The sequence below is a fragment of the Sardina pilchardus genome, chromosome 9 (genome assembly GCF_963854185.1).
Source record: "Sardina pilchardus chromosome 9, fSarPil1.1, whole genome shotgun sequence".
NCBI lineage: Eukaryota > Metazoa > Chordata > Actinopteri > Clupeiformes > Clupeidae > Sardina > Sardina pilchardus.
The window spans coordinates 20,871,144-20,893,812 of record NC_085002.1 but is presented as its reverse complement, the minus strand read 5'-3'; the positions used below and the strand labels follow the sequence as shown (position 1 = coordinate 20,893,812).

Here is a 22,669-nt window from a genome sequence, read left to right as displayed (position 1 = left end):
TGCCCGCACGTCCGGCGGCACACGCTGTGGACGCAGCGGTTCTGGCACGGCCGGCCACAGGGCGGGCAGTCGCGCGTGCACGGCTCGTGGCACTGGTGCGAGCACACCAGCACGTGCTGGCACTTCTTGTTGCACGGGCGGTGGAGGCGCCCGCGCTTGCACCCGTGGCAGGTGCCCGGGCACGGGTGCCCGCATTTGAGAGTGGCGCCGCACTTGGTCTGGCAGGACGGCTCGTCCGGCTCCCGCTCCTGATAACAGTGCACCTTCTGGGCGTGGCCGCACTTGAGCGTCATGGTGACCTTCGCCGTGCAGCGCTCCGTGCACGACTCCCCGCACTTGGCCTCGCACACGTGCCCGCACCTGAGGCGTTTCTCGCAGGGCACCTGGCAGACGAAGTCGCCGGCGTCCTGGTGGCAGGGCACCATCTGCTCGTGCTGGCAGCGCGGGATGACCTTGGGGACGGGCACCACGCACTCGCGGCACGTCTGGTAGCAGAGGCGCGGGCAGCGGTGGCCGAGCGGGCACAGGACGCGGGCGCAGTCCTTGACGCAGCGGAACTTCTTGTGCTCGGCGTCGTACGGGTGGCAGGCGCGCGTGCACACGTGGCCGCACGCCAGCCGGAACTCGCACGGCAGGCTGCAGCCGCCCTCGGGCACGCCGGCGAAGTCGCCCGCCCCGGCCACCAGGGTCCGGCGCTCCGGGTGGTTCTGGCAGCTGAGCGTCAGCGCCTTGCCCACCTGCCCGTGCTCGCGCAGCGTGTGCAGGATGGCGCTCCACAGCTTCACCCGGCTCAGCATGCCCATGTCGCCCAGGCAGTAGAGCCCGCGCTTGGCGCGCGACAGCGCCACGCACACGCGGTTGGGGATGCTCAGGAAGCCCACGCGCCCCTCCCGGTTGCTGCGCACCAGCGACAGGATGACGATGTCGTTCTCCTCGCCCTGGTACTTGTCCACCACGTGCACTTTGACCCCGGCGTACTCCTGGGCGGGCATCAGCTTGCGCAGGCAGTAGAGCTGGCCCGTGTAGGTGGTGAGGATGGTGATCTGCGACGGCTCGTAGCCCTGGTGGAGCAGGTAGCGGCACAGCGCCACCACGAAGGCGGCCTCGTGCATGTTCTGGTGGCTTCGCCCGTCCTTGATCTGCTCCTCTCTCTGCTCGTGCTCCACGAAGAACAGGTTGGTAAGCACCCCCTGCCAACAAGTAATGAAGAGGGATGAAGAGCAATAAAGAGAGATATACCCGGCAAAGGCGTTATGTTTCACAGTCCATTTCTGCATTGCAGATAGCTGTGTGCTTCGGGAAAATGTCATTCATAAATCACGGCGGTATTATTCAAGACGCTAGCCGTCGCACACACACAATCTCCCTCCGACATCGGCAGACGGCTTACGGCACGCACCTTAACATTCTCATAATCCAGCACGGAGGGGTGGTTTTCCAGCTCCGCGTAGATGTGCGGCGTGAGGAGCCGGGCGATCTCGGGACACATCCGGTGCTGGATGAGACACAAATATAAACACAGGCCGGGTTACCAAATCCGTGTGCTTTCAGCAAATAAAAAATATGAAACCTGGAGATATTGTGAAGTGTGTGTGTTTTTCTTTGCAGGAGAAAACTGAAATGAAAACTGGCCCCTGAGGCTTTATGGTCCAATCTCCCTGGCATATAAGCTGAGTGTGAAAAGTCTAAAAGGGTGAAAATGTGTGTGTGTGTGTATGTGTGTATGTGTGTGTGTGTGTGTGTGTGTGTGTGTGACCCTTCAACCTCACAGACCTGGTAGTTGAGGCGGACGTAGGGGAAATCTACGGTCACGAGGCGCTCGAACATGGACACCTCCAGGTTGAAGTTTCTGGCCAGTTCAAAAACCGTGGCACTGGGTCTAAGCTGTTAAGACAACAAGGCACGCACGCACACACACACACACACACACACACATCCCAGAAAGTCATTTCAGATGTCAAATACTGATTTCTCACCAAAACCAAGCAGTTATCTCTCCTCCTGGAAATCCAATGCTTTTCCATTTCAGTGTTAAGCGGATGTGTGTGATGAGATTTGATGACAATCAAGCCATGTCAGGTTTAGTTAAATAACATCCTGAACAATTAAAATGGTCTTCTGTCTCAAGAGAAAAGGCATGTGTGAGTGTGTGTGTGTGTGTGTGTGTGTGTGTGTGTGTGTGTGTGTGTGTGTGTGTGTGTGTGTGTGTGTGTGTGTGTGTGTGTGTGTATGTATGTGAGTGAGTATCAGCCAGTCTCCCATATCTGTGTGTGTGTATGTGTGTGAACATCTGCCAGTCTCAGTCTGTGTCTATGTCTATGTCTATATCTGTATCTGTCTGTGTGTGTGTGTATCTGTGTCTGTGTGTGTGTGTGTGTGTGTGTGTGTGTGTGTGTGTGTGTGTCTGTCTGTGTGTGTGTGTGTGTGTGTCTGTGTGTCTGTGTGTCTGTGTGTGTGTGTGTATCTGTGTGTGTGTGTATGTGTATCTGTGTGTGTGTGTATCTCTGTGTGTGTGTGTGTGTGTGTGTGTGTGTGTGTGTGTGTGTGTGTGTAGCTGCAGGGCCTGTACCTGCTGGTGGTCCCCGATGAGGATGAGGTGCTGGCAGGCCCTGCTGAGCGTGGTGATGGTGTGGGCCTCCAGCACCTCGGCCGCCTCCTCCACGATCACCAGGCGGGGGCGCACTTCCTGCAGGACCTGCCTGTACCTGGCCGCCCCGGTGGTGGTCATGCCGATGACCTTGGCGTTGCGCAGCACGCACATGTCCTCGCGCATGCGTATCTCGGACAGCCGCTCGGCCGCGTCCTGGTACACCTGCTCGCTCTGCAGGACCCGAGCGCGCTGCTCCGTCTGGAACCGGTGGATCCACAGGCTGGGCGGAGATAATAGAAGAGGATCATCTGACTCAGCTCGATTTGATTCATCTAATCAATTTTCATTAGTTCATAAAGAAGTGCGATTGATAGTGCATCAAGGTAATTTCTACCCCCGGGGAAGTAGTGGTAAAGTAAGAGGTGGGTAAACGATGAATTCTGTGATCATGGTGAGGTGGACTTGCGCCATGCGGTATCAGATTCATTTAAAAGGCATTCAGAACATGTTTGATGATGGTGGAGGTTATTGAGTAATATACAACAATTGGGTTCTATGGAGCTGTTTATTTGTTTCTAATTGGCCGAGAGACGTTCCAAAGTTGAAATATCCCATGACAATCAACTTGTTTATGTTAATGTTTATAGCAATACCAATGGTATTAAATGGTTCCTAGAGTGTTGATGACTGTACATGTTGTGAATGTGGATAATACAATGCAATTTTTGAATGTTAAAAGTTGCAATTGGTGAATAAATTCTTTCGTTAGGCGGATAAACTCTTCTAAGAGGTGGATAAACTCTATTTCTGAAATGTCAGAGGTGGATAAACTGTGTTTACTTGCGTTTAGCCTCCACTACAACCCCCCTCAGAGCAATGGTGGCACGGAAACACTCCAGAACATAGAACACGGAAACCCTGATGAAGCCCAAGTTCTAAAGAGTGGCCCTCTTGCCCCGTTGAATGGGTCAAAAAAGACATGATACGACACAACCTGACTCTAAATTTTTAATTTCGTTTTGAATTCTTTCCAGATTGAATCTTGAATTTCATTTGGAATCCTTTGATCTTAAAGCCTTTGTTCATTCGCATTGCCTCCACATCCCCAACCGTTGGACATGGTCCGGCCAGCACGAGTGTCCTGTCCAACACTGCCATCTAACAGGTGGTGTGGTCACTGCAGGCGCATGACGAGAGTCAGGGGGGCCTTACCGGTACAGCTTCCACTTCTCTTTTGGCGGAAGGGTCCAGATGTTGGTCACTCTCGCCTCCTCGGCGTCGGTCATGGCCGAGCTCTTCTTCAGCTCTCCGCGCATCCTCTGCTTCAACTTCCTCTTCTGCTGCTTTTGCATCTGGACCCCACACACACACACACACACACACACACACACACACACACACACACACACACACACACACACACAGACACACACACAGAAAACAGACTCATTTCCAACACTAAAGCACTCCATTAGTTAATTAATGCAGCCTCAGTGAGCAGAGGAGTGATGGGTAATTATCACTCCACCCCCCCTCCCACCACCCCCACCCCCTCCGCTGCTACTCCGTTGCCTAATTACCTCCCACTCTTCCCCGGCTTGGCTCTGGCCTGGAGGCTGCTGCTGCTGCTCCTCCTCTGCCTGGGTCCTGCCCACGTTCATGGCCAGCATCAGCTGCGCCAGCTCCTCCAGGTTCTCCTCGTCCATCCTCCGCTGGCGCTGGCGCTCCTGCTCGCGGTCCCGGTCGCCGTGGATGGCGTCGTCCAGGATGCGCTCGGCCTGCATCAGGTCGGCCACCTCGTCCACCTCGATCAGGTCCACCTCCGTCGGCTCCGCGCCGTCGTCGTCCTCCTCCTCCTCGTCTGGACGGGGCGGACGGGTGGATGGAGGCGGAGAAGCGGAGAGAGGGGGGGAGATGGAGAGTGAAGGGGGACAATGGTGATTTATGGCACTGTGGCGGTCTGGGATGTCTGATCCCATTTACGGCTAATGATGATGGTGACGACGGTGGTTATTATGGCGGGCGATTGTCACAGTGGTGTAAATCACGGATGAAAAATCGGCTAAGTGTTTCGGAAAATGGGCTGCGGAGGGCTCACCGTGGTTCCCGTTGGGCCGGTACTGGAAATGGGCGGTTCCGAAGCCCAGCCACTCCAGGATCATGGAGGGCTTCTTGCCGATGCTCTGGAAGCCATCTGCAAACTGAAAGTAAACACCTCGTGAAACCCACAGCACGGCTAATCAGAGGCGGCTGCGGCGGAGGACTATCTGAATGCATCTCGGCTTATCTCCAGGCAATTTCACACCAATCAATCTCACGACGCCCACCACTACCCATCATCTCGACCACACCCCTCACCCCCCCCTACCCCCCCCCCCCACACACACACACACACACAACCGCCATACACAAGGCTCTCGAAGGAAACTTTGAAATCCATTTGGTACTTCCTGAGATCGACTCTCATACAACATGCATGACTGCGTGGAGCCTGTCAGCTGTGTGTTTTTCTGCACTACCTCAAGGTGAGAAATTCACAGGGCTGCTGAAATTTTAATCAAGCCACAGTTAAGGAAAATAAATAATGAAGGAATTGAAACACATACAAATACAGATACGCACACCTCAAACACACACACACACAAACACAGACACACTCCACACACACACACACACACACACACACACACACACACACACACACACACACACACACACACACACACACACACACACTCACTTACTCACACAAATAAAGCCTACAAGAAGAGGAGGAAGGACAAAAATAAATCTGTTGTAAATTAAACAGAGAGTCCTGGAGAGTCCTTGCCAGGTTTTTTTTCAATGAATTTGTCAATTAGCACACTACCTGTTTGGATAAAGAAGCAATGAGTAGAAAATCCGAAAGTTCATAACAGTGTGTGTTTCAGCCAAAATATTTTTTTTTTTTTAAATGCCCACAGGCCTGTCGTTTTCTGAATCTAGAATGTTCCAACCTTGTCTAATCACTTCAAACCCACACCAACGCACAGAAACGATGAGAAGAAGAAGGAAGGAAAAAAAAAACATTGAGGCGACAGCATGACTCACCGGCTGCACACACAGGCTGTCCCAGTGCACGTCGGAGATGTACCTTTCCAGGAACTGCTCTTGGATGACTCCACGCAGACTGCACTCCAGCTGGGCGGCCTGCCTTTTAATCAGCTGCTCGGCTTCCTCCAGCTCCTTATGGATCTGAGGGAGAGCCCCATGCCGACAGATTAATAAGAGATAAGAAAGACTGGCATAAAAAGAAAGAGAGAGAGGGAGAGAGAGGGAGAGGGAGAGGGAGATGGAGAAAGCTTTTTGATTCACTGACTGGAGCTCGGAGAGAGACAGGGGGCCCTTGGTGTCCCAGAGGCATCACAGCTCTGGGATCTTCATAAACGGAAAAGACAGAGTGATCAAATTTAAGCTCCCTCATCTCATCATCATTTAGCGATGATCATGGTCCGACTTCCGTCAAAAAAAAAAGGCATCAGAGTCCAGTTGGGCCAGAGAGAGGCTTCAGAGGACAGAGCATTAAAAGGGTGCAAGCGCTCATGAGCCAAAAAATATATGAACTCAATTTAGTGGACTCGGTTTGAGTCTCTCCAGATCTCTCTCAGGATATTTGATCAGCAGGATGGACATCTGAATCTTTTGGATTAAGTTATGAGCAGAGGGGCCGGTGGGTGTGGGGGTGACATTTGTGGACGTGTGGGCTGGGGGGTGTGGGGGTGTCCAGTGTGCAGACCTGTGGGCTTGGGGGGGGGGGGGGGGGGGGGGGGGGGGGTGGACGGCGGACGGTCTCGTGGTGCTCACCTCAAATTTGGCACGACGGAGATGGTGCGGAAGTTCACGGCGAGATGAGCGAGTCAGCTCCCTGAGGGCGAAGGGCTTCAGCACCTCACTGTTGCTTCGCCCTCCGACCCGCACGATGCCCTTTTCCAGAAACTTGTGAATTCCTGCAACGCAGAGACAGAGAGAGAGAGAGAGAGAGAGAGAGAGAGAGAGAGAGAAAGAGAGAGAGAGAGAGAGAGAGAGAAAGGCAATGGTCACTGGAGGAGGAAGGCTAATGATAAATGTGAAGGTCAACAACCAAGGCTTGTCCGCCGAGCCCAAACAGATCCCACTTCAACACCGCTGCCGTTCACTTCAACGCCTCCATGTTTTGTTTTGTTTTTTTCAACCAGCACATCTTGCAGAAAATAATTCCGCTTTTAAAGCAACACAAGACATTGTGCATAATAGCAGCTGCTCTACAGCAGTCCCAGATAACCAGAGAACAGTGGCATTCGTTATCATAAATTAATCTTTCACGGCCGCAGATCAAAGAGGGTCACCTTACCTTCCAGGAACTGGTCCAGTGCATGATTGGTGTAGCACACTACCAGCATGGGAGACCCGTAGCCCCAGGCTAAATGATTATCCAGAAGGGCGTGGGCAATTTTCAGTCCGACATGAGTCTTTCCTGGAGGAGTGGGGGGATGAAACATTCCAGCTCAGCTCAGAACACTGACTCGACAACATTGAGGGGCCAAGCCTATTTTTCAACAATGTAGTAAAAAATCTAAACGATTATGCAGCAGCACCAATTTGGATCACGGGTCAACTCAGGCCTCAATATCACTACTATTACACTAATATCGTACATCATTTTTTATTCAAAATTAAATAAAATTTCATCATTCAGTATTTCATTTTCTCGCTTATTTGTCTGCGTCACCTGTGCCTGGGGGTCCCTGGATGATGGCCAGCTCCTTGGTGAGGGCCAGCTTGAGGGCCCTGATCTGGCTTTCATCCAGCCCCAACTGCTCCTCACTGGGCCAGGCGTCAGCCTTCAGGGGGTTGAAGGGCCGCACACTGCCCTTAAAGCCCTCAGCTAGAATGTTGGACAGATCGTACTGCCTTGGTTCCGCCAGAAGATAGGCAGGGGGATGTATATCTGGGTTGCATTCTACAATATACCTGTAATGATGTTTACATAAACAGTGCATTAAGTAACTATTTGTATTCTATACCATACAAAGTTCAGGATATCTGTATAGAATAACCATAACCATGTTAATAACATATGGATATGCAGATAGATAGGACACATGAAAATCGATCAAATCTATCGACATGCATTCTTTTCTGTGTTTTGGAGACAAACCTCTGGAAGGGAAGGTCTTCCACCTGTTGCTCTTGAAGGCCCTCTAAAACATAACGATAGGCCTCAAAGTATGCCTCGGTCTCCACCATCAGGAAGGAGTCGGAGGGCCGCACTCGGGCCAGCGCTGGCCGGCTGTGCCGACAGAAGCTGAGAAGGACCTGCCCCTGCTGGAGGGCCTCCACCTTCCGGTCCGTCACCGTGGCGAACAGGAAGGTCTCAAAGTTGTCCATAGACAGGCAGACGAGAGAGCCGTAGATCAGCCGCTTGGAATTCTGCCAGCGGACAAACTACAAAGAGCCAGCAGACCAGCAGGAAGTATTAATGCGAATGTATTAGCTCAAAGCAAAACTCCAGACACCTAAGAAACCACACAATCCGCAAGACTCAATGGGGAGTTTTTACTTCAGTCAGACCAGACAAAACCGTACTGAAATAATGAAGTGATTTTCCTCTTTTGAAGTAGCTTTCAAAACAAGTTCAACAGTTTTGTGAACTGATGTAACAGCTTGCTGTCCTTAAATGTCCATCTTGTGTACTCACCTTAAGAGGTCGCGGGTCAAACTGCACTTTGTAGGCAACGCCCGTGGGGGTGCACAGTGGGACGACTAGCCGGGTGTCAAAGTAGATCCGGATGTCATCAAACCGCCTCTTTGCCATGGGCGTGCCTTCCAGGGACGGGTCGGCCTGGGACTTGAGCAGCTGCTGGATGCCCTCGCGCAGGGGCCGCACAAAGTCCTCCCTCAGCAGACGGAAGTGCGTGTCCAGGTAGACGTGAGTGCTGGGGTAGCGTTGCGACGTCATGTTGGGCCTCAGGAAGGGCTTCTCGTCCTGGTGGAACTCCTCGGGCGTCGGGTAGATGCTCATGGTGCGGAAGTCCTCCTCGCCCGGAGGCGCGTCCTCCTCAGCCCCCAGGAAGGAGTAGTTGTCCGATCGCAGAGTGCCTTCGCGGGCCTTCTCCTGCAGGTGACTCACCAGCTCCTGGACCTTCTCCAGGCTCTCCTCGGTCTCCTCCAGGATGTCCAGGCCCGTGGCTCGCAGCTGGTTGATGGCCGGCTTCAGGAGAAACACCAGGGTGGACACCGCACGGACTGAACTGGAGGGGTAGATGCTGACCACGCTGTTGAGCAGACTGATGATGGTGTCCAAATTCTGCGGGTACCTCTCTCGGCGAGCCGGGAGGTGTTCCGACATCATTCCAGTCACATAATGCGGCAGTATCGAGAGCAAAAACCCGGAATCTTTTACCACTCCGGCCAAGTGCTGGACAGTCTTGCGGTCATGTTTGGACTGGAAGGCTTTGCAGAGAATCTCGCACAGCAGCTGAACCAGATCATGACTCATCGTCTTCTCCTCGAGCAGAACCTGTAGAGCTGCGTTGGTGGACAGTGTAATGGCCACCTCGGAGGCCTCCTTCTCCATAAGTCCCTCCAAATATTTGAAGCCGATTTTTCGAGGTGTGCCGTCCCTCCCGGTGCCCCTGCCCGCCCCTGCGCCTCGACCTCTGACCCCATCCCTCCCTCCTCTTCCTCTCTGGGCCCCATCACCCCCATCTCCTCTCTGCGCCTGGTCCTCAGGCCTCCGGTTCTGCTGATGGTGGTCTCTGTTGAATGCGGCATCTCTCATGGGCCCTCCTCCACGCCCTCCTGCTGCTCCCCTTCCCGCCCCGCCTCTTCCTCTGCCACGTCCTCCCCCTCTCCCAGCTCCTCCACCTCCACCGCCTCGTCTTTCCCAATTAGGTGCACCATTGGCCTGTCTATTTCCAAGCTCTGCAACCGAAAAGAAACAAAACATGAATAGAGAATCCCCTAGCAGATCGGTTATATTAAATGAGTTATGCAAAAGGAAGAGCCTATGAGGTCTAAATATTGGGAATGGTTGGTATTACCTCCTCTTTGCCCAGCATTTGGTCTTGCTCTTGGTCTTGCCCTTTCCCCTCTGTTTGGGTTCTCCATTTTCTATCTGAACTGAACGTCTCCAAAGGATGTGCTTTATGTAGCCCGCAGTTTCAACTATGGACAGATGATAGAGTACAACCATGTAGGGTTACTTTACTTCCCAAAAGGTGCTCTAGCACATTTAAAAGGATCCCTAACTTCTTTATAGAACAGTCAGAGATCTCAGTGGTACTTACTGTATTACTTCACTAATTATTACAAGCAAACAGCTCATGGTCATCATGTTTATGAGGAAACCAAAGAAAGACAAAGAAAGAAATATAGTTTCCACATAGATGTGACAGCTTCGACAGCTTTGAGACAGCTTCACCAAAGCCACATCAACTCACTCACAACTTCCTGCCCTGCTATCTGCCTTTTACCTCTCTGGGTTTTGTGGAAGTTATTGGTGGCCATCAGACATTCTGAAATAGCCAGCTAGCAATTAAGGCAACATTTTGTCATTTTTATGTTTAATATCATGGTGGTGTGCTGTCCAAATCATTTAATAGTTCAATCTGACATAAGCAAACTTGCTTCAGACTGTTGTAGGGTTCTCCTATTTAGCTGTGTGAAAACTGTTACTTCAAAAACTACAATGTTACTTTTTAAATAGATAAAATCCGCCACCTGGTGGACATGTAACGCTCTGACATTAAAAAAAAACAACAACAAAAAAACACTCGGCCTAGTTTCATTTCCAAGCAACTGATGATTCATCCCGAAACCACAACAATTGGGCTCATCTCTCGATTTTCAACAGTAATCTGATATATTAATGTAGGTTGTATGTAATGTCATTTTGGATGTCGAAATTCGTATAATAGGCCTACACAACTGAACACGTCATGAAAGGAATAATAACTAGCCATTGTGGTTTGTTGTTGTTGTTGTTGTAGTAGCACTGCTAGGCTAAACTACACAATTATACAATTGTTCAAAATGTGATTGCCCTAATAACTAATACTTAGTCTCATACTCTAGCGATGATACAGGACATTTTGCCGGTGTATGTACTTAGAATGAAATTGTTACCATTATACCACTTCCTGATTCATGCTCTCGATGTAATATTCCATCTGTGCGTACCTGCATGATCTACTAGAAAAACACAATGAATGTCATAGGCTACTCTATAACTTCAGCCTTACCTTTTTGTTTGGTAGCTTGCTGGCTTGCGTCTCATGGCCGGAGCGGCTGTGTCAAGACGGGACGAGTCGCCTCCTCTGACTTTAACACTGTCTCTAGTTTCGTTTATTTGACATCCTTATTGCTTGCTTTCGTTTTTGATTCACAGTTTGAGTGTGGTGACATCAGAAAGGAAACCATGCATCACATAACAATCATGTAGATGGGTTGTTTTATTATAAGGAAGTACACCGAAGTAAGTACAACGAGCACAAAACAAAAAACATTAACGTACATAATCTGTTTGTTTTTGTTTATTTACATGCCTTTTTGACAAATGGTACACTCTGGCCTGTCAAAAAATACATTGAACAATTGCATCACAGTCAAAGAGCGGCTTGTCAAATTTGTCAACCATATAAACATCATAAAAGTTACTAGAATAATGGTGGTATCATCATCATGGTATATTCACAAAGGGAGGAATAATGTTTTATTGTTGCAATAATAATAAAACAAACAGTGAACCACATATTAGTCAAGTTTTGTCCACTTTCGGTTTCCATTCTGTTCTTTTCCACGTTGACTAGAACACCAGCTCTACTTTCTCTTGTATCTACAAGCAAGAAAAAAGAAAGACAACCATGTGAGACGTGTTTTTCTGATTCAAATGTACATCAAGAACAAGTGAGCAGAAGTAGTTCTTCCATAAGAAGAATAATTCTAGTCACCTGGTTTTGGATTTGAAACTCCCCCCTTTCTTTGTTGAGAGTCCCAGTCTCTTCTTGTCTTCAAATGATGGCCTGGTTGAAAAATAAATAAGTAAATTAATAAATAAATACATAAAAGAGCTAGAACACAATCTGTCCACACATGAGTCAATCCTGTTTAAGGTGATAGGACCATTCAGTTCTTTCAATTAAGCATTCCATTCACAGAGCATCTGTTGCAACAATTCCCTTCCACGATGATCAGTGGGACCAGCTACAACAGTTGTGATGGTGGCACATGCATTAAAAAAAAAGCCCAGTGTAATAAAACGTTAAGGCAACTTTTAGAGCAATGTTGCTCAGATTTATTGAATTGAATGATTGATTGATTGAATGATCATGATTATTTGCCTACTGATGATCGAAGTTCTCCAGAAAATGAATTGTTGCCCATTATCCATGGCAACACTTGACAACCACAATGAGGAACACATTGCTCAAAACGTTGCCCCATGCATCATCCGCTTCTGACATTTCATTTACATCACAGAATATTACATAGCAACATCACATCAATGTGGTGTAGAAAACCTGTACAATCTTACCCAGCTCTGTACTGCTTCAGTGCCTTTTTGCTTGTGTTGGTCAGCTCCTTATCAAACACTGACTTCATTCCAGGTTTTCCTGCACCCTTCTTATTTGCTGGAGTTAACATAGAAGAAATACAACTTCACTAACAGCAGTCGTCAATCACTCAGATCACTCAAATAGTAGAGTGGTTTCAACATTCCACGTAATCAGGGGTTGATCCTGTTTTTACAGAACAAATAGATCTGTTGAGCATGCCTAAATAAAGTTAGCAGTTTCATATTTTGGCATCAGGTGAGATGCTACTGATGTAACCTGAGGGAAGAGCCCCTTGAATTTACATCCAACAATCTCATTCACATCTACTGGCCCATTAGGCAACCTGTAGCTGACTACTCTGGGCAATGTCATCAGAACTGGACAGTACTGGACATTCCCATGTCACACACACACAAAAGGAAATAGATCAGGTCATCATGTGTACCTTTCTGGACAGGCTCGTCTTCTGGACAGGCACGGGCTCGCTTAGGTCTGCGGTCCCGTTTGGCTGCCCTCTCTGCGAACATCTGTGACTTCAGCATCTCAAACTGAGCCCGGTCCTCTGCCTGGGAGAGGCCAGCATAGGACGCCAAGGAGAAGACAGAGGGAACACACAGACTTCAAAAGAACGGCACACAAAAACGGCACGATACACTGGCTCTGTCCTAGGCTCTGTCCTGTTGCCTCCAAATAATATCGAGAAATCCTGGCAGGTGTTCTTTTATGAGTTTCCATGCAATAGTAGGAGGTAAAAATGGCTGGAATTCAATATTTTAAGGCTATTTCCTTAATAGAACACCAACTTCACTGCTTTTGCTGAAGTTTCAATGGCAACACTGCCTTGTGCCATCCAGTGCTAGCAGCCACGGCGTTCAAAACAAACTCAAAGGCCACGGTGACATTCTTTTACCGTCATTTCTTTCTTCTTGCCATCTTTCAGGAACTGCATCCGTTTCTTCTTCCCCCTCATGGCCAAGTCGAACTCCTGCAGAGCTTTCGTCACTAAAGCAAGGAAAGAGAGAGAGAGAGATGAGCGAGTTCAGGCTGTGCTCTTGCCACACGGGAAATAAAATGGGTCACCCTGACTGTTCCGAGACACTAGGCCGAGCATAAAAAGTAGAGCTACTGAGCTGGCGTGAAGAGGAAAATGCCAGCTCCACCGCCGTGGTGCTGTATGAGCTCATTAGCAATAGCCTTGCTCATCCCTCATTCATATTGGGTCGCGCTACATGACAGCACAAAGGCTACACTTTTTTCCCCTTCATATCAAAGAGCTTTTTGAGCCTCTACTTCCTCTTTTGAGGGAAAGAAAGAGGAAAGCTATGGGGGGGGGGGGGTTCACCTAAGTTTAACCACATCCCGCAGGCTTACATTTCTGGCCCCTCTCTCCGTGCCTGACTACTCACTGCGATCCTGCTTCCTCTCCTGGTGGGACTGGAACCAAGTTCTGGGCATATCCTTCTCTTCAGTGGTCTGCGTCAGCTTCTTCTGGGCCGAGCTGATCTAGGGACGCACATGACCACCAAAGCTCAGAAACCCAAACCCAAAGACAACAGATACATCATGATGGTATTGTTTTTGTTACCTCCGCCAAGGAGGTTATGTTTTCATCGGGGTTTGTTTGTTTGTCTGTCTGTTTGTTTGCTTGTATGATTACTCAAAAAAATATGGTTGGATTTCGATGACATTTTCAGGGAAGGTCTGAAATGACCTAAGGGAGGACCGATCAAATTTTGGAAGTGATCTGTATCACCGCCTGGATGTAGGAGGCGGTTATGTGTTCGTTTGGCGGAGGTTTGCGCTCTCTGAGTGCTTTTCAGAGGCATTACCTGTGCCTCTGAGTGGGCCATCTCTCGTTCCTCCCTCTCCAGACGCATAACGGCGTACACATCCTTCTCCAGCTTGTCAATCAGATCCCTGAACTTCAGGATCACCTCTGGGAACAGGAAGCACATCATATAACCCATGTTCCATTGCCAGTATAGATAGTGATTCACTTTGGGCTTGGTCTTGTTGCAACGTTTTTAATTCTTGACGTTGACAGATAAAAATCTAAAGAGCTCATATAAAACATGAACATACTGCAACAACTTTTCTTGCCAAGAGACAATGCGCTACCATGCTATCTCAGCGCACCATCAGCTTGAAAACCGCTAGGACTGCCAAAACGTGGTGACCACTCGCAAAACTGTGCTACAGGAAGTACGAAGTAGTACCGTACCTTGAGGAAGTACGCGGGCCTTGACGGCCGCTTTGGCCTTCCTGACGATGTCCTTCAGCATCTTCCTCTCGGTTTCGCCCACCAGGGACACGGAGCGGCCCACTTTGCCTGCTCGCGCCGTCCTGCCCACTCTGTGCACGTAGTGCTTCACCGTGTTGGGCATCGTGAAATTAATGACCTGTGGAGAGAAGGACCAGCACCGGTTGGATGAAGCACGTGTCAAAGGCTCAGAGAGATTACAATATTATGATGTCCAAGAATTTTTTTGATCATTTCTAGAGGGGGGAATAGTGATGGCAACACTGTCAAACTGGTTCATTAGCTTCCTGAAAACATGATTTAAAATGACCTAGGAGAAGAACATTCCCCAGTTCCCAGTAATGTAGGATACTTTATACATGTAAGAACATGGCTTGCCAACACTCTTTTCCTTCCAATTTTGTGAAGACGATTAGACTATCTCATTTTAAGAATGACTTCTTGGATTGAGGCAGAGAAAATGACTGTACATTGTAAAGAGAGCCTCACTGTTATATTTGAAGGAAATGTCCACAAGAATTCCTAATGTTATCTGTTTACAAATGGCCACCCTTTTAGGCAATCATTCATAATCATAAAATGCTCTCATTTACTCATCTATAACCATGGCTCTGTTACGTTACGCATAAGGTTAACTGAACGTTTCCAAATAACTTACTGTTTTGACACCATCGATGTCCAGACCTCTAGCAGCTACATCAGTGGCCACCAGGATATCGATCTGCTCATCTTTGAATCGTCTGCAACAGACAATAACACTACCGTTATCACATCCTTTAGGGGCGAGCACAGCACAGCCTCCTGTGTGTTACACTGATCAGATCCAAGCCGCTTCATGAGACGGTACCTGAGACTCTCCAATCTCTGGGCCTGAGAGAGGTTGCCGTGGAGCTCGCCCACCTTGAGGCCCATCAGGCCCAGCAGGATGTGCATGCGGTGGGCCTGCTTCTTGGTCTGCGTGAACAGCATCACGTGGTCTTGGAAGGTCCTGGTCAGCAGGGCTACACATGCCGTTGGAAGCACAAATTAGCGGTTAGCATCTCTGATGGCCATCATGCACGCGTACAAGTCTTGAGGTAATAGTCAAGGGAAATAGTCCCTTTAAAAATTACCTCTTCACAGGTAACAGGCAAGAACATACAGAATCCTTCAGCTGCACAGTTTAGAACACAATTATTGAATATGGTATTGGATTAAATGAATAGTACCACAATTCAAGTTATACTTCAATAGCATCCAATTCATGGGGATTGTTGTAGACAGAACATTAAACCATGATGAACCAAGTGTGCTGTTGTAAGGCTCTCAAGCTCTATGTGAATGTGGGGACACTATTGTTCATTGATACGGATAAGTGCGTAGTCTATGCAAAAATTCATGTGCTCTGACAGAACCAAATGTGCTTTCAAGCCAATGGCAATTAGACGCTTTACAGGCCTGTTTTCTCACCAGAGAGATGCAGTTAAATGTTAGAGGTGTCCCATAAAGGTTAATCTGACCTTAATAAAGCTTTATTACAATAATGAAAAGAAATGCAGGAGCAAAAAAAAATTAGACAAAAAAATCTGCACGGGCCAAAGATGAGAAGATCATTAAAATGTCTAAAATGTGCACTGGGAAAAGTGATTTTTTTTAAATCAACAGACCAATCCCATAACATTATCTACTTTCAGTGAATAATTTTTTACCGTACCAGCAGTGTGTGTGTGTGTGTGTGCGTGTGTATCTGGTTGCTGAGTAACATTCAAATGAAAAGACCACAACAAATTTGAATAGAACCGTCAACTCATTTGGATGTCACTCGGCAACCGTAGGATGACATCAAAAATGTGCAGTCGTCTCTTGTTTTTTTTTTTTTCAGAGCAGTGTGTGTGTGTGTGTGTGTATGCTTGTGTATTTTGAAACTTGGGTAATTCCTTAAATATACATTTGCAGTAAAACACTCTGCTACTGTAACGGTCAGCTGGCTCTAGAGATGTCTCTGGTTGCATTTGTTCCTGCAGAAGTAGATTAAGTATGCATTAGAGCGTCCTGCTGCAAGGTATATATCTGCTGAAGCAGCAGCATCGGTAATGTGTACAGACTGAAACACCACTAGGTCATTTTAGCGATAGAACATCTCTGAGGATGGGGGAAGGAGGGGGGGGGGTACTTAATGGTAGTGTGAGGGGTAAAAAACTTTGGGTTCTAGCACTATAATTCCTTTCTTTAATTTAGGATTAGCACAGCTGTTCCTTGTGGCTTCGGTTTGAAAGATACCTCAGTGGAAGAAATAGTGTCCCGACGGGAGAGCATCACTCACCTGCCACAATGGCCTCCCTGTCGCCTTCTCTGGCAGGCCGAATCCTCACAAACTCCTGCCTGAGGTAGGGCGCCACGTCTGTGTTGCTGTTCACAAAGATCCTCACCGGCTGCTTCAGGGACACTGTGGCCAGGTCTTTCACCTGGAGAAACATAGTCGAGTGTTAGCAAGTATTCAGCCACAGATGGCTGAAGAATACATCGTGCCAGAATGGCAACAGTCATTCTCCCTGAGTTATACTGAACATATTAATTAGCTTCACGTGATAAAAATAGCTTCAAAGCACGGAAGACTGAAGGGGGGGGGGGGAAACTCGGACTCGGACCATGCCACATTAACTGATTTCGGTGGACTGGATATTTTCCTTTTCTGCATTTAAATAAGTTTGCAAGACACTGGACAGGCAAGTAGATCATGTCACAAACCCAGAGAACTTGACAACAAAGAGTTACTGTATCAAACTTCATGAACCCATCAGCACTGTACGCACTGCATGGTTGACCTCTATGGGACTTTACGCTCAGTTCTCAGTGTTCTATACACATATTGTCGGAGTCGGAGACAATGAATCCAAATGGGGCATCTGCCGATAGAAGCACTGCTGGCACTTCAATGGCATTTAAATGAGAGCACGTACTCGTACTCCATGTACTCCATGCTCGCTGACTGACGGGCCAAATGCAACAGACTGACAGGTTTTCCTAAGCCACTCATTTGAAGGCATTAATCCCAGTGATAAGTAAGACATGGATAGAGTCTACATTATTGCTTTGGCCAGGCTAGAAGAATGGTGTTTAACACAGAAAACTAGGTGCAGTGACAGTTTTGCAGAAGGACAAGTAGAGGGCACGTAAATGTTCAGAAATGACAATGTGCCTACATATGAACAAAATATACAGCTCTCAAAAAAAAATAAGAGATCACTGCACATTTTTACGAAGTCATCCTACGGTTTCTGAGAGACATTCGAATGAGTTGACAGTCATATTCAAAATTAAGAGACTATTACCAATTCGAATACGACCATCAACTCCTTCGAATGTCACTTAGCAAAATGTGAGAAAAATGTGCAGTGGTCTCTTCATTTTTTTAGAACTGTATGATAACAATGTGCCTATATCTAGATATCTCATACTACAATATAAACAAATGAGATGTCTCACAAAAGGCATAAAAAGAGTGTGTTCATTTTGCTAACTTGGGGCCAATAAGCAAGGAGCCCCACAAACCTCTTCGTTCATGGTGGCGGAGAAGAGCATGGTCTGCCTCTGGTAGGAGCACATTCTGATGATCTCCTTCATCTGCTCCTCAAAGTACTCGTCCAGCATCCTGGAGGGCAATCACAACAAAACACAAGAGAGAGAGAGACAAGACACATGAGCTGCTTTGATCCGGACGACATGTCCTGGCCGTCCTATTCGCAGTGCCCGGCGCCTAAATTATTCATCCCGGCCGGTGCAGGACGCGGCCTCAGTTGGTGACTCAGCACCTGGGCGAGGAGTAACAAAAGCCCCGCAGATTAAGAGCTCAGCAGAGGCGCGAGAGAAAAAAGTTCTCAGGTGCCGTTTTTTCCGATACGTGGGCGGCTCATGCACGCGCCGCTGTCAGTCTGACCTGTCAGCTTCGTCCAGGATGAGGACCTCGATCTGGCTGAGCTCAAACGAGGGCGTGTTGTGCAAGTGGTCGATCAAGCGGCCCGGCGTGGCGATGAGGACATCGGGTCCGGCACGCAACGCGGCCTCCTGGGACTTCAGATCCAGGCCACCTGGAGCAGAGAGAGTGGGAAAGAATAAGCCAAGTCCACTGCTCAAACGGCTAGAGCCAAGATGCAGTGTTTTACACAAGTACAATCAATCAGGGAAAGGCAAAAAACACAAAACATCAAAGTCAAAGCCTGTGTACTTTTTCAGACAATTCAGTTTGCCACCTTTACCACTTCAGAGAGGCACATTCTACATCTAGATTTTTAAGAGAATGTGTAATAGAACAACCAAAACATCTCTATGGTGAGCAGAAAACAAAGAGGATTATGGCAAGTGAAAAAAAAAAGATCACAGAAAAATGACTGCCAGTTACAACTAATTGAGATCTCTTGCCAGATTATTCAAGCTCTCAAAAAGGCCTCAACATTTCACTGCATCAAGGGAGCCTTGTGCAAGCCTGTAAAATGGCGTCTATAACCATTAGAAGCTGTTAGAAGCTAGCCCAGTCATTTGGCCATACTGCATGGTCCCTAGGCTGGCTGGATGGATAGTTGCTTACCCACAGCAAGGCAGGTGGAGACACTGGTGAACTGTGCCAGCTGGCGTGCCACAGCGTGGACCTGGATGCCCAGCTCTCTGGTTGGCACAAGGACTAGGACACGGGTCACCTGGGCCTGCTTGGGCTTGTACAAGAGTCGCTCCAGAACGGGCAACATGAACGCTGCGGTTTTACCTGGTTTGAGGGGGGGGGGGGATTAGTGTAAATAAACATCACAAGCATAAATGAATACTGACCACAGAGTATGATCTCCAAGCATTGAAACCTTCAGTCATGACAACGGAAGGGGAAAATGGATCCATGGCTCATTACCTCAGACTGCAGAATCAGTCTGCTGTCCGCAAAGCCTCACAAATTCCATTACAAGCATCAAACAATACGCTCACTCCAAAACCCTTCAGATGTTCACTGGGTACAGACACTGCACTGACCGCATGTTCTACACCAGCTTGGCAGCTAAGGCTGGAATGGATCTCTAAATGGAAAGACACGGAGTCGCTCTTACCAGTGCCAGTGGCAGCACAGGCACAGATGTCCTTCCCCATCAGCCCAATGGGGACACAGGCCTTCTGGATGGGGGTGGGCTGCTTGAAGCCCATGGTTGTGATGGCCTACAGACAACGAGAGAGAAATTATGAAAACAATTTGCACAGCAAAACAGCTACCGTTAATAATTGAATGAGTGTGACGTTTCAAGTGGGCTGCTCTTCTTCAGACTGCTCTTACTTAAAACAAAGAGAGTCAGATGTTTAACTGAGGAATACTGACTGTGTAATAACCAAATAACCAATAACCAATAATGTGTAATAACCAAAGGATGGCCAAGTATTTTAGCCATTTTGATTACTTTACTCAGGGCAGGAAGATAAACAAAAGTAACAGGAGGCCTGAACTGGGCAAATAATATGTAAAGTATGTAATATGCAAATAATAATAAGCATGTGAAGTAGAAAACTGGGTACTTCAGAGCAGTTTGTCCTGCCCTCAGATCTAAAACATAGTGGCAAGTTCATACTTGCACCTTAGAGTCAATACATTTCATGTGAAATGATATGGGCTACCGGTGTGGGTTGAATTGGGTCAATTTGTGGCAGAGCAGATACTGTGATCAAGTGACCTGAGGAGCCTACCTTCAGTATGGGTCTGGAGAGGTTCATGTCTTGGAAGGTTAGACTGTCATCATAGTTGGAAGCATCCTCAAAAAATGCATCGGGCGGCTGTCATCGTCAAGGAAATGAGACAATTAGATCATGCTGATTAGACTTCAACTGCATTAGACAACTATCACAGACCAAAACAACTTAACCATACAGTATAACAGTGTCATATAATACTGAATTAATTCATCAATATAAAATTAGTGGTTGTGGTCAAACCAACGTTTGATACAGCCAAAGACCTGTGTGACCAACCTCAGCTCCTGCCTTCTTCTTGCCTTTCTTATCCCTTACAGTATCTACATCGGGAAAAAAATCAACATCAATGTTACCAAATAATTTGGTTATATCAAGAACAGAACATCTGTATGGAGAAACAGCACTGACCAATATCGTCACGAATCTGATGCAGTGTGTATAAACATCTCTGGGCAACAGGCACAGGTTAGCAACAAGTGACAAATACACATGTTCTGGGAAACTTAAGTAGCTGTGTACTGAAATCATTGCTGTTCTCATAGAGACCAGACAGAGAGAGAATATTTCTCACTGTAAAATGTATTTTGTTAGGGTTAGACACAAGGCACAAGAGCATTTGGATAACATCTGACTACTGTGACAGTCATCACCTGCTTTTTTGAGAACCTCTTCATCTGCTGAGGAGAACTCTTCTTCATCATCTTCATCATCATCATCATCATCCCCCGATGCTTCAGCGTCATCACCACCTTCTTCCTTATCATTATCCCCATCCTCATCGCTGCCGTCATCCTCGCCTGCATCTTCATCTTCTTCGTCCTCCTCGTCCTCCTCATCCACCTCTTCTTTAATATTACCATCTTTGGTTTTGTCAGAGCTCTGTAATGTTTTTCCTTCCTTCAAAGCTTTTTCCTGCGAAAGGCATGTCAGTTAGTATTTATTTGTCAAGGCTGCATTATTTCGAAGAAAAACAATGAAAGGCTACTTAGAAATAGGCTAGTTATGACTCACCTCAGTTTTCCTCTTTTTGCGCACTTTTTCAATTTTCTCATCAAGGGTGGTAGGTGTTTTCTGAAAGACGACAGACATTAGCGATCAGTACAGATGAGTTTCGTTGTCTTAAAAAAATCACAGTGAAGTATTACTTCCACCAACATCTTTCCCTTGATGGATCTGCCAGGCAGAAATCTGACACATGTGCCTGCCTGACACCATCACCTAGTTAGAATGACAAAAGAACAAGACATAAACTAACCCTCTTTTTCATCTGAGCCATAACGTCTGCCATAACCCAGTCCTCACTGTACAATCCATCTCGTTCTCCAAACTCGAAGTCGGCAGTGAAGACATTGCTACGTCCTTTCAACGCTTTCTTCTCGCGTCCTAAAACAATAGGCTGTTCCTGAGAAAATACGTAGGATATTTGCAAAGGTTATCGATCACATTGAGCTTAAAAACATTGTCATTTCATGTCGATTGCGAGTCCTGTTAAACTCCTGGGCCACTGAACATTTTCCAAAGCACCACATTTCATCTCATAAACTTGACTCACTGTTTCCCCGTCAGATTCCGAATCTGGATCTTCTGGTATCTCATCGTCGTCGTGGATAGTACCAATAAACCCAAAGTCTGATAACATTTTGTGTGTAGGGAACCAACGATAACGTTGGATATGCCAGGTATGGAACTAACGATAAGTTAAATAGCTAACGTTAGCTATTCCAAGTCTACTTGGGAACTAACAAACGACGTAGCGTATCTTCAGTAAAAGCTGCCTTTCGGTTTTAAACCTGCTAGTTACTTAAATACCAGCAGCGTAAAACATTTGTAAATCCCAAGTAAAAAGGTTCTTGAACAACATTTCTAGTAGCACACGTGTGCTGCTCATAGACAGTAAAGAGGGTGCTACACACTTTTCGAAGTGTTTTCTGAACCTGTTTTGTCTAGTGCCCTCTAGCGCCTCGGAGGACGCTGGGAGTGCGAGACGCACTTTCTTGAACGCAGTATCGAGGGGCATGCACTCCATGAAACATTCCAGCTCATTGAATTTGATAAAGATGAAATGTCAAATTTGAAATATGTTTCAAATGCATTTTAAAGCATTTGCTCATAAGCTCAAAATGAGTGATGCAAAAATAATAAAAACACGGATAAGTAAATGACATTATGTAGTCACCAAAATGTTTACAGGGGGCATTTTCTTCGTTTCACTTACGAAACGCAGTTGTCAGCATGTTCACCGTCTTGAGCAGATATAACCAGGCGTGTAGTGGTAAGACGAGGTGGTTAAACGGTAAGACAGAATGGGCCATGCGATATATCAGATTTAAAGGCATTTAGAACATGTTTGATTGTTACTTTATCCAATGTTTTTTAACAATACCACCAGTGGTATGAAATATTCCCCTGGAGTGTTGTGTATAATATTGTGATTTAATGTTACAAGTTTAGTGCAATTAGTGAATAAATGCAGAGGTGGATATACTGTTTACTAGAGTTTAGCCTCCATGACCAACTTGGCTATAATACTGCTGCTTTCAGAAA

The 22,669-nt window shown here is 47.3% G+C and overlaps 2 protein-coding genes and 1 long non-coding RNA gene across 3 annotated transcripts in view; all 3 read right to left on the bottom strand.

Moving 5' to 3' along the window:
- The window catches only part of znfx1 (zinc finger, NFX1-type containing 1), an 11,088-nt gene extending 1,699 nt beyond the window's left edge, over nt 1-9,389 (bottom strand). The window contains exons 1-13 of the mRNA XM_062544985.1: nt 8,307-9,389; nt 7,767-8,053; nt 7,338-7,579; nt 6,960-7,082; nt 6,434-6,576; nt 5,681-5,824; nt 4,689-4,791; nt 4,171-4,451; nt 3,803-3,942; nt 2,570-2,870; nt 1,774-1,884; nt 1,400-1,495; nt 1-1,190 (exon numbers count right to left, since the gene is read on the bottom strand). The exon at nt 1-1,190 is cut by the window's left edge and continues 1,699 nt beyond it. Coding sequence (XP_062400969.1) covers nt 1-1,190; nt 1,400-1,495; nt 1,774-1,884; nt 2,570-2,870; nt 3,803-3,942; nt 4,171-4,451; nt 4,689-4,791; nt 5,681-5,824; nt 6,434-6,576; nt 6,960-7,082; nt 7,338-7,579; nt 7,767-8,053; nt 8,307-9,389 — 4,244 coding nt within the window. The remainder of the gene's footprint in view (nt 1,191-1,399; nt 1,496-1,773; nt 1,885-2,569; nt 2,871-3,802; nt 3,943-4,170; nt 4,452-4,688; nt 4,792-5,680; nt 5,825-6,433; nt 6,577-6,959; nt 7,083-7,337; nt 7,580-7,766; nt 8,054-8,306) is intronic.
- A 53-nt stretch (nt 9,390-9,442) lies between these two features.
- LOC134093034 (uncharacterized) lies at nt 9,443-10,989 on the bottom strand. Its single transcript, XR_009940279.1, has 3 exons — nt 10,852-10,989; nt 9,652-9,775; nt 9,443-9,532 (listed from the first exon to the last, which is right to left on the bottom strand). It is a non-coding gene; the product is annotated as an uncharacterized LOC134093034 (long non-coding RNA).
- A 54-nt stretch (nt 10,990-11,043) lies between these two features.
- On the bottom strand, nt 11,044-22,047 carry ddx27 (DEAD (Asp-Glu-Ala-Asp) box polypeptide 27). The gene is made up of 21 exons (XM_062546288.1): nt 21,678-22,047; nt 21,381-21,527; nt 21,137-21,196; nt 20,776-21,037; nt 20,402-20,445; nt 20,120-20,206; nt 19,495-19,600; nt 18,990-19,163; nt 18,342-18,492; nt 17,957-18,056; nt 16,728-16,869; nt 15,273-15,426; nt 15,084-15,165; nt 14,387-14,564; nt 13,995-14,101; nt 13,572-13,668; nt 13,076-13,167; nt 12,611-12,731; nt 12,144-12,240; nt 11,560-11,631; nt 11,044-11,444 (listed from the first exon to the last, which is right to left on the bottom strand). Exons 1-21 carry the CDS (start codon nt 21,762-21,764, stop codon nt 11,429-11,431), a joined length of 2,376 nt encoding a protein of 791 aa, XP_062402272.1. The 5' UTR covers nt 21,765-22,047; the 3' UTR covers nt 11,044-11,428.
- Nucleotides 22,048-22,669: the final 622 nt, after the last annotated feature.

What these genes read in the sequence shown, in the direction of transcription:
- ddx27 (XM_062546288.1), bottom strand. Translation starts at nt 21,764, where the DNA reads ATGTTATCAGACTTTGGGTTTATTGGTACTATCCACGACGACGATGAG. An exon ending in CGGAATCTGACGGGGAAACA is followed by an intron (nt 21,528 to 21,677) that starts GTGAGTCAAGTT and finishes GTATTTTCTCAG; the next exon opens with GAACAGCCTATTGTTTTAGG. An exon ending in CAGAGATTGGAGAGTCTCAG is followed by an intron (nt 15,166 to 15,272) that starts GTACCGTCTCAT and finishes TGTCTGTTGCAG; the next exon opens with ACGATTCAAAGATGAGCAGA.